The sequence below is a fragment of the Nicotiana tomentosiformis genome, chromosome 1 (assembly GCF_000390325.3).
Source record: "Nicotiana tomentosiformis chromosome 1, ASM39032v3, whole genome shotgun sequence".
Lineage (NCBI taxonomy): Eukaryota > Viridiplantae > Streptophyta > Magnoliopsida > Solanales > Solanaceae > Nicotiana > Nicotiana tomentosiformis.
Genome location: NC_090812.1, coordinates 142,828,827 through 142,839,870, shown reverse-complemented (window position 1 = coordinate 142,839,870; position 11,044 = coordinate 142,828,827). Strand labels below are relative to the sequence as shown.

General features: G+C 38.0%; 1 protein-coding gene across 1 annotated transcript; it reads right to left on the bottom strand.

Annotated features, from left to right (window-relative positions):
• Nucleotides 1-1,546: 1,546 nt before the first annotated feature.
• LOC138910756 (uncharacterized) lies at nucleotides 1,547-2,041 on the bottom strand. Its single transcript, XM_070201935.1, has one exon. It carries the CDS (start codon nucleotides 2,039-2,041, stop codon nucleotides 1,547-1,549), a length of 495 nt encoding a protein of 164 aa, XP_070058036.1.
• Between the last annotated feature and the right edge of the window lie 9,003 nt (nucleotides 2,042-11,044).

The following is an 11,044-nucleotide window of genomic DNA, read 5'->3' as shown; positions in this document are numbered from 1 at the left end:
ATAACCCCAACCGCTATGTCACTTGCATCATATATGAGTTTAAAAGGCAAGCTCCAATTTGGAGCGATAATGATAGGAGTGGTTGTCAACTTGAGCTTCAATTGTTCAAAAGCCCTCATAAAATCATCATTGAAATAAAACTTGACATCCTTCTCAAGGAGCTTGCATAATGGGTTCACCACTTTTGAGAAATCTTTGATAAAGCACCGGTAGAAACCCGCATGACCTAAGAAACTCCTCACACCCTTCACCGAAGTTAGGGGTGGAAGCTTAGAAATTACCTCAATCTTCGCCTTGTCAACTCTAATACCATTCTTTTAGATATTATGACCAAGAACAATGCCCTCCTCAACCATGAAATGACATTTCTTCCAATTTAGCACCAAATTGTTCTCTTCACATCTAGCCAATACTTTGTCCAAATTTGCAAGAAAATCATCAAAAAAATCTCCAACCACTGAGAAGTCATCCATGAAAACTTCAAGGTAGTCCTCTACCATATCCGTGAAAATAGCCATCATACACCGTTGAAAATTCGTCGGTGCATTGCATAAACCAAAAGTCATCCTCTTGAAATCAAAAGTATCATAAGGACATGTAAAGATTGTTTTCTCTTGATCTTCCAGAGTAATAGGAATTTGGTCGTAGCCCGAGTACCCATCAAGAAAATAATAGAAAGCATGGCCGGCCAATATATCAAGCATTTGGTCCATGGAAGGAAGTGGAAAGTGATAATTTCTTGTGACTTTGTTGAGCTTACGATAATCTATACAAACTTTCCAGTCGGTCACCGTTCTTGTGAGAATCAACTCATTCTTGTCATTGGTAACAACCGTCATGCCCTCTTCTTTGGGACACATTGAACCGGAGAGATCCATGAATTATCGGAGATGGGGTAGACAATAATGGCATCCAACCACTTGATAATTTCTTTCTTGACCACTTCTTGCATAGCCTCATTGAGTCTTCTTTGATGTTCAATGGACAGTTTAGCACCATCCTCCAACTTGATCTTATGCATGAAAAATGCGAGGCTTATACCCCGAATATCCTCCAAAGTCTACCCAATAGCCTTCTTCCTCTTTTTCAACACTGCCAATGTGGAATCAACCTGCACATTAGTCAAAAAAGAGGAAAGAACAACGGTAAAGTAGAACAAGGTCCAAGAAATTCATACTGAAGGTGTGGAGGCAATGGTTTCAACTTCAAAATAGGCGGATATTCAATAGATGGCTTTATAGGAGGAGTCTTCCTATTCTCAAGATCCAAAAACAATTTCGGGGGTGCATAGTTGTATGACCTCATTCCTTACAAGGAGTTCACACACTCCATGAAACCATCTATCTCATCATCATCAAAGTTGAGCAAAACGGCTTCCAGCATATCACCAGCGTTGATTGTAGCACTTGTATCATCAACAATAACATCGATCACCAAATCCACAAAAGAACATACATTATTGCTATTTTGTTGCAGCATAGACTTACACATATGGAATGCCACTTTTTCATCACCAACTCAGAAAGTGAGTTCTCCAGCTTCCACATCACAAAGAACTCATAATATCAAGAAAAGGTCTCTCAAGAATAATAGGTACTTCATAATCAACTTCACAATCTAGAATAATAAAGTTCGCCGAAAGAATGAACTTATCAACCCGAACCAAAACATCCTCAATCACTTCCAATGGCCTCTTCATGATATGATCGGCCATTTGCAACCTCATAGATGTGGGTCTTGGTTTTCCAATTCCCAAAGTTTTAAAAACCGAATATGTCATCAAATTGATACTCGCCCCAAGATCACAAAGAGCTTTAGCAAAATCGGCACTCGCAATTGTACAAGGAATCGTGAAAGCACTGGGATATTCCAACTTAGGAGCCATGGAATGAATAATTGCACTCACTTGATGAGTGACTTTGATAGTTTCAAAATTCATCGACCTCTTCTTGGTCATAAGATCTTTCATACACTTGGCATAACCAGGTATTTGTGCCAAAGCTTCTACAAATGGCACATTAATAGAGAGTCTTTTCACCATTTGAATGAACTTCTTGAATTAATTCTCACCATTTTACTTGGAAAGTCTTTGATGATAGGGAGGTGGAGGCTTAAGAAATGGTGCCTTATCCTTTTGCACTACCGACTCCAGTATGTCAATGACCTGCTCCCCATACAAGTTCACCTCATCTTGAGTCTTTTCTACACTATCATCAATGTCAATCTGAACCTCATCATTTGCTTGAACAGCATTTTTTGGGATTTCCTCTTGTATCACTTGCTCATCATCCACAAGTCGCCTTTCACTTGAGGTGGGTGCATTTCCACCACTTCCACTTCTTGTGATAACTATCATAGCATGCCCCGTATTGTTATCACCCTTTGGGTTCACCACTGCATCACTTGGCAGTGCACCCTTAGGAAGAGTATTAAGAGCTTGAGAGATTTTTTCCATTTGAACTTCAAGATTACGGATTGATGTGTTATGTGAGGCAAGTTGGGAATCCGAATAGACATTATTTTCCATCATTTGCTTAAACATATTCTCAATACGGGTCATCTTATTATTTGAAGAACTTAAACCATGAGAAGGCTGAGAAGGTGGGTTGCTAGGTTGTTGATACATTGGGGGCCTTTGAAAACCCGACCCCCTATTTCCCTGATTGTTTCTCCAACCACCTTGATTGTTGCCTCTCCAATTTCCTTGGTTGTTTCTCCTTCAATTTCCTTGGTTGTTGTTGTGGTGCCAACTTCCTTGATTGTTAGAACCCCAATTGACTTGGTTATTTTGTGGTCGTCATTGTTGTTGATTGGAGTCTTAGAAGTTGTTTCTTTGCCCTTGGTTTGTTCACATATTGAACCTCTTATTCTTTCTTATGATAAGAATCATCTAGATCAAAACTACCATCATCTTGCACATAACTCTCCATTCGGTTTTGCAATTGTGGACCCTTGGTCTTCTTCTTATTAACCAACACATTTACCCACTCCATATCATGAACTTGCTTAGGATCTTGAACTTGATTAAGTTGGGCTTTGGCAAGTTGAGTCATAGTTGTTGTCAATTCGGCAATGGCTTATCTATGGTCTTCCAACTCTTTATGGAGGTTAATCATGTTGGGATTACCTTGTGGGACATTGGCTCATGATTGCCAAGCCGAGGATGTTTCCGCCATCTCATCAAGAATATCACATGTCTCCGCATAAGGTGTTGTCATAAAGTTGCCACCAGCCAATTAATTGACCACACATTGGTTCGTAGTATTAATACTACGGTAGAAAGTTTGTTGGATCATGTTGTCGCTCATATTATTGTTCAGTAACTCCTTCACCATTGTCCGATACATCTCCAAAATCTCATGCAAAGGTTCATTGGGCTCTTGCTTGAAAGCCAATATTTCATCCCTAAGAGTAGCCATGTACCCGGGAGAGAAAAACATAGCAATAAACTTTTCCGCCAATTCATTCCAAGTATGTATCGAATGATTAGGCAAGCGTTTCAACCAATCTAAAGCTTTACCCCGTAGAGAGAAGGGAAAAAGCCTTAGCCTCAAAGCATCCTCGGAAACATTTGTTTTCTTGTTCCCCCAACACGTATCCACAAAGCCTTTCAAATATTTATAGGCATTTTGATTTGGCGCACCGGCAAAAAAACCCTCGTAGCTCTAGCAAAATGAGCATCACATTGATAATTTAAAATTTTCCCGACCTAATACGAAGGGGGACTATTGCATTTGCATAGCCTTCATTGGGAAAAATCCGGTGTTGCGTCGCTTGTGGTTGTGGTAGTGGAGGTTGGGGTTGTGGGAGCATGTTGTCTTGTTGACTCCAGCCTCAACGATTTAGATGTGGCACGTAAGGCAGATCATCTAGTTGTTCCTCCTCGCCGTCCAACTCACCCAATGGCATATTTTCGAGCTTATTGTTCACCATTTTGTACCTATTATTTATTCAACAAATTAGTAACACGGAAGGGAAAGAATATATTTCAAGAACACACTCAAATATATAGCTAACACCGCAAAAACTCCCCGGCAACGACGCCAAAAATTAATCCACATCCAATCCGCACTCAATAGTACGTGGAAACGGTCATTGATATTATAGTACCCAACAAGAGTCATAGTCGAATTCCTCAGGGAGTTTGTGTAGGGTGTTAGGGTAGATACTTGATGAGAGTACGTGAAACAACTCAATTGTGCTTCCAAACAAAAGGTGTTTGCTTTCCAAATTAAAACTAAGAGATTTAAGTTAATTACAATTAAACATATAAATAATAATTATTTTTGGTATTATTAATCAATTGGGTAAAAGCATAGGGATGTAACCTTCGCCTAGGTGCTAACCTAATGGGTAAATCACGTTAATGCTTGTTTTGTTGATTGGAGTGTATTATAACTCTCAAGTACTCGGTTATAGAGTGGTTATGCCCAAATTGGCTTTCTCAAGCCCAAGTGGGTATCAATTCAAACAATTGGTATGAGCTCAAGTCGGATTTTCTCTACCTCTAGTTCAAACCCTATAATTAGACTAGCCAAAACCTTAACTAGTCCAATTTCTTGTTAGCCAAGTTTTTCTAGACTAAGTCCCTCTTTCTCAAGCAAGAACTAAGTCAAATAGGCATGAATCAATATGTGCAACCATTAATTCTAGAAATAATGCATAAACAAGGCTAAATAATAAACACTCAATCATAAACAAGCATTAAAATTAATAACCATAACGTTTATACACTAGGGTTGGATCACAACCCTAGAGAAAATCTAGCTACTCATACTAGAAAGAAGAAGAAGAAGAAGAAGAAGAAGAAGAAGAAGTAATTAAAGCCATAAACTAAGATTAAATGATAAAACTAATGATTCTTCACCAATATTGTCACTACTTTCCCAAAACAGTAAAAGATAATCGCTACAGCTGCTTACAATATAAAACTTGCCCTAAAAAGTGTTTCCTGTCTATTTATAGTGCCCTGAAATTCGCTGATAAAAATATTCTTCGGGAGATTCTGCGGTGGCACAATTCCATGTGCAGTCTACAGTTTTCTTTTTCTCATAGGTTAGAGAAATTCTGCAGCCGCTCAATTCCTTCTACGGCTGCACTTCAGCTTCTGCGGCCATATTTTTTATGTGCGGACTACGCTTTAGCGAGGTTTCATACTTGATCTTTTTGCATATTCTCTGAACTTTTCCAATCTTATCAGTGCATCCACCTTTTTGCGGCCGCACAATTTGGTGTGCGAACCGCACTTGTTAAAATTCCTCTAAGGCTTCAGGTGTCTTCTATGCGGCCACATGTGTATTTCTGCGACCGCACTTTCTTCTGCGGGCCGCACTTTGGCCTGCTTTGCTCCTTCTTGCCTTTTTGAGCTCGATTACTCTTTTTTTAGTTAAATTTCTTCGTTAAGGTCTCATCCTTCAACTTGCCTGCAAATTGCACAATTTCATTAGTTTTGGGAACAAAAATCAATACTTTCGGACTAAAACTAAAGCAATAAGGTACTAATAAGTGGTTAAAATCCACACTTATCAATTCACAAATCCCATGTTGCATTTTATCCTTCACGATTGCGGTCTAGAGCTCTCCGATCGCGATGTACACTCTTGTAGCCAAAAAACAGCAGCTGAAAAGGGGCTAAAATGGTCTGAAACCACCTCGAAACCCATCCGAGCCCCTCGGGACCCTGTCCGAACATACCAACACATCCCAAAATACAACACTGACCTACTTGAGGCCTCGAATCCCGCAAAATAATATCAAAACCATGAATCGCACCTCAATTCAAGCTTAACGAACCATTTCAAATTTTTAAATTTTCAAACTTACGCGAAACACGTCTAAACAACTCGAAATCACCTTAAATTTTGCACACAAGTTCCAAATAATATAATGAACTTATTCCAGCTCCCAGAACCGTAATCCGAACCCGATAACATAGAACTCAACTTCATGTCAAACTTATTAACTTTTCAAACCTTCAAGTATCCAACTTTTGCCAATTAGAGCCAAAGCCTTCTAGAAACATCCAACTACAAATCTAGACATACGCCCATCCGGACCTTACAGAACCATCAAAACTCCGATTCGAGTTCAAATACGCAAAAGTCAAACTTGATCAAATCTTCTTACTTAAAGCTTCCAAATTGAAAATCATTCTTCCAAATCAATCCCGAATCATTCGAAAATCAAAATCGATCGTACATGCAAGTCATAATACATTATATGAAGTTACTCACGACCTCAAACCAGCAAACGAAAATACAAATGCTCAAAACGACTTATCGGTTCGTTATATCACACATACTTTACAACCAATAGCAAATTTACGTTAAAAGAATGTCGGCACAACCTTAAAATCATGAATCTGCCACTATTTCAAGGTAACTATTTTGTGGAAGAGGATAGTGGCTTAACGGTGGTTCTCGGCGGTGGAGAAAAAGGGTGTTACGGGGAGAAGAGGTGGCCAGCGGCTATTTTGGGTGTTCTCTTGATGTGGCACTTTTTGATTGGTTCTTATTTTTTCTTTTTCTTTTTATTTTCTTCTTTAAAGATAAATCAAGAATACAAAGATAAGAATATTAACTAATTATTCTAGACTAAAAAAATAAGAAAATGAATAATTGGACTAAAATTAAATGTCGATAAGGAAAATCTAAATTAAAAGAGAATATGTTTATTGTAAATTTTATTTTATTTTGAAAATAAAACATAATTTATATCTAAAATGTGACTCTGCTTTTGTAGTTATAAATTTTTACAAGAAACATTTACTTAAAAGATTAAAATAAAAATGTCTTAATTAGACCTAAAAAATTTATCTAAACATTAAAATGGTATAAAAACCAACTAGGGTCAAATATTATGTATCCACAATGCACAAGAAAGTACTATCAGAGATGTGTATCATTTTTTTAGCTTGTTGTTTTTTATTTTTTAAACTCGTCTTAATTAATTAATATCTAACATTCTATACAGTTCTGAAATTGCTTACAAGTAAATGGTGCAACGATAACTACATACTATTCATCCAATTGATCATTTTCTATACAACTCATAAAACTTGCAAGTACCTCATGACGTGACACGCCTTGATGTAAAAGAAAGCTACGTATGGTTTTTCAAGGATCATAACACCCCCGTTTTATTTGAATAGAATCACTAGCTTTCACCTCGCACTTCATCGTGTAGTTATTCCATATATGGCACGTCTCTTCAATGTTTTCTCCTTTGATTACTTTGTAGACATTTTTAATTTCCTTCCAGTTGCGCTAGTAAAAGGTGGGAACCTTGCCCTTTCTTTTACAGAGAATAAAGAAATTTGACACATGCAAATCTTCATGTGTCGGAACCTTTTCAATGAGAGGCTATTCGCCGATTTTTGAGCATTTTTATCACAACAAGGTCTGGCGCTCTTTTTCATCTTTCAGTACTTTGTTCATTTCTTTCAATTCCAAGATTTTGGCCCTAACGCCACCAGAATTTTCTTGACGCGCCTTTGCCACTCCAATGATACATTCCACAATGAAATGCCATTGATTCTCATCGTTTTTGTTAATCAGAGCATCAATGTCTCTTGATCCTCCGAAAGTCGTATGCACTAACTAAAAACTTTTTAAAAAAATATGGTGGACAACTCTTTCTATTTGTGTACAGGCGGCATAACTACCAATATCAACCATTTTCTTGCTATAATAACTTTCATGTTATATAACTAATGTCGTGAATAAGATGGATGAACATTCTTATCAAAGATGGATAAACATTCGCCTCATAAATTTGGGATCAAATTGAACAACTAGATTTCTACAAAAACATTCTTGTGAAAGATTTTTTTTATTTAGTCAAACTACAATTGTGAATATGAAATTAGCTCGCATATATATGATTTGGAGATGTAGGATAATCCAAATTTGCTGACCAATTGTCTTTTGGGAGTAAATTTGTTTGCACAAACTAGCGGTGCCCTTCATCCATATTGCAGTAATAATGTCCAAATCTATTTTGCTTGCCTCAAGGCGAGTATGTATTGAAGGTGACCACAGTAAAAACTGTCAATTTTGAAGAAAATATTTTTTATTATTTAATAATCTTTAATATTTTATGCTTTAATAATCTTGAGCAAAAATAAAATTTTGACTATGAACTTTTGATCAACAGAATGATGTAAATTTCACGGATAATTGTTCCACAATTCTTTTATCAGTGTCCAAGAGTGATTCGACAAAATTAATGGCCTAAAGCCGAATTTTAATAATAGGCCTTTTTTTATACTTGTGTATAATGTAATAATTTTACAAGACATATATCATTTAAATTCACAACAAACATTGATATTAGTATTATTACTTACATTGATAATCACTAATTCAAGTTAATAAAATCTTAGCCATGTGTTTGTAATACATTACCTTGGATCTTATTATAAAAAACTTTATTTACTAATATGAAGACTTGAGTAGTTTGAATTCAATGTCCAAAAATATTCTACTGCATGCATTCTATCTTTCTTTCCTTTTTTTTGTACTTCTTTTTAATTTCTACGAACTTTAATATTTCTAAGCAAAAAATAAAATCATAAAAATCAAATATGAAAAATTATTGGGCCCGAATATTAGGGGCCTAAAGCATCTCTTAGAATAGAAATTGGCCAAAGAAAGATTTTTGTTACGGTATACGGTCAAAACCGGTTTCAACCTTCGTATGATTAGTCTAAATTGGAACATAATGGACCGAAGGGCATTTTGGTAATATCAGGTATTAGATCTGAACCCAGGTTACCGAGCTCTAATTTCTGGGACCGATCAAATACCGAGCTCGAAATCATTACCGAGCCTGAGTCCAAATCAAATTATGAAGTGAAGTGGGGTTATCGAGCTTAAAAGTCAGAGACCGACCAATATCTAGCCTGATTGGATACCGAGCCCCGAGTCAATATCGAGCTCGAGTAAATATCGAGCTCGAGTTAATATCGAGCTCTAAACCTGGAAATCGGCCAGTACCAAATACGACCAAGATCGAGCCAAGGGACAAGAGTCGTTACAACCGCACTAAGAGAGAGAATCTCTGCGGGAATTAGGGAAAAGCTAATTTATTATGGGATCCCCACTATATATTTTTAATTATATCTAAAGTAGGATTCCTCTACTATAAGAGGGATAGCTACTATTTTGTAAAGGGGGACGAATACACTCTCATATTATTCACAAACATACTGATATCCATATAGAGATTACCCTCTTGTGAACTTTATACATTGACTCATCTTGCTTATTCAAAAATCAGCTTTCTATTCAATTTGGATTGTATTTCATTCTTTATACAGTCAATACTCAATATATTTCTATTTACTTTTCGATTTGTACCAAGTTATACCACGTATCCTTAGAACTACGTATAAATTCAACTCTATCCGTTTTTCGGGTAAACAGTTTGGCGCCCACCGTGGGGCGGGCTAAGGATAACAGTGGTTGTTTGGTACGAATCTCTACAAAACACACCATTTTACGCTTGCTCTCGGAAGTGTCTTTGATTCCAAGTTAAAAATAACAATCTCTCAATTAATGGCCCTACCTATCGACAACGAAGCAGACCTTCAAGATGAGAACAATAACTTAACCCCCGGGGGTGGAGGGCCACTCTTCGATCCCGTTGGAGCTCGGGTCGAAGAGCCAATAGACATTAATTCACATGTGGCCATCGAGGCAAACCAACGTTCCGACCCTGAAAATAGCATTCAAGGTAGAACTCGGTCTGTAGCTCGGAATACTCAAAACGCTGAGAAAAACGGAATCAGCTTGCGTATGATCTTCGAGATGTTACGAGCTCAACAAGTAGCAATAGCCCAGTTGCAGAGCCAAACCTAGGCACCAACCAGACTCGAGCCTAGTCCATGCCAAGAAGTCACCCACAAAATGGGGCCAGCTATAGTAAGGTCAAATGAGCAAGAATCGGGGACTAATCCCGAAATTGTTAAGATGTTCGAAGAACTAACAAAACGAATAGAGTCAGGAGAAAAAAGTATCGAAGCAAACGACAAAAAAGTGAAAACGTACAACTCCAGGGTTGATCTGATCCCGGGGGCACCCGCGATATTGAAAGGCTTAGATTCCAAAAAATTCATACAAAAGTCTTCCCCCCCCCCCCCCAGAGCGCGGCTCCTAAACTGATCCCAAAGAAGTTTCGCATGCCTGAGATTCCTAAATATAATGGAACGACCGATCCCAACGAACATGTCACCTCTTACACGTGTGCCATCAAATGGAACGATCTAGAGGACGATGATATCTAATCTGTATTATTGAAACAATTCGGTGAAACCCTGTCAAAGGGAGCAATGATATGGTATCATAATTTACCGTCTAACTCTATCGATTCTTTTTCTATGCTTGCAGATTATTTCGTAAAAGCACATGATGGGGCCATAAAGGTCGAGACCAGGAAGTCAGACCTATTCAAGGTAAGACAAAAGGATAATAAGATGCTAAAATAATTTGTATCTCATTTCCAAATGGAACGAATGGATTTACCACCAGTCACAGACGATTGGGTTGTTCAAGCTTTCATTCAAGGTCTAAACGAACGAAGCTCGATGGCTTCACGGCGGCTATAGCATAACCTGATCGAGTACCCAGCTATTATATAGGCCGATGTGCACAATCAGTATCAATCCAAAATAAGAGTCGAAGACGGTCAGTTGGGTTCTTGGCCCGTTGTTAAAAGGGACATCGACCGAGAACCAAGGTCAAACAAGGATCGATATCGGCCATATAACGGAGATCATAGGTGGAACGAACCAAGACATAACCCTCTACAAGGCAATAAAAGAATTGATCGAGCCCAAGGGTCTCGGGGGCTGATGAATAGAAATGGGTTCGACGGGCATACCGTACCTAAGGAAGCACCATGGTTATCGGAGTATAACTTCAGCATCGATGCATCCGTTATCATGTTGGCTATCGGATGCATCAAAGATACTAAATGGCCTCGACCTATGCAGATCGATCCTGTCTAGAGGAATCCCAATCAAATGTGCTAATATCATGGCACT

What these genes read in the sequence shown, in the direction of transcription:
- LOC138910756 (XM_070201935.1), bottom strand. Translation starts at nt 2,041, where the DNA reads ATGGTGAAAAGACTCTCTATTAATGTGCCATTTGTAGAAGCTTTGGCA.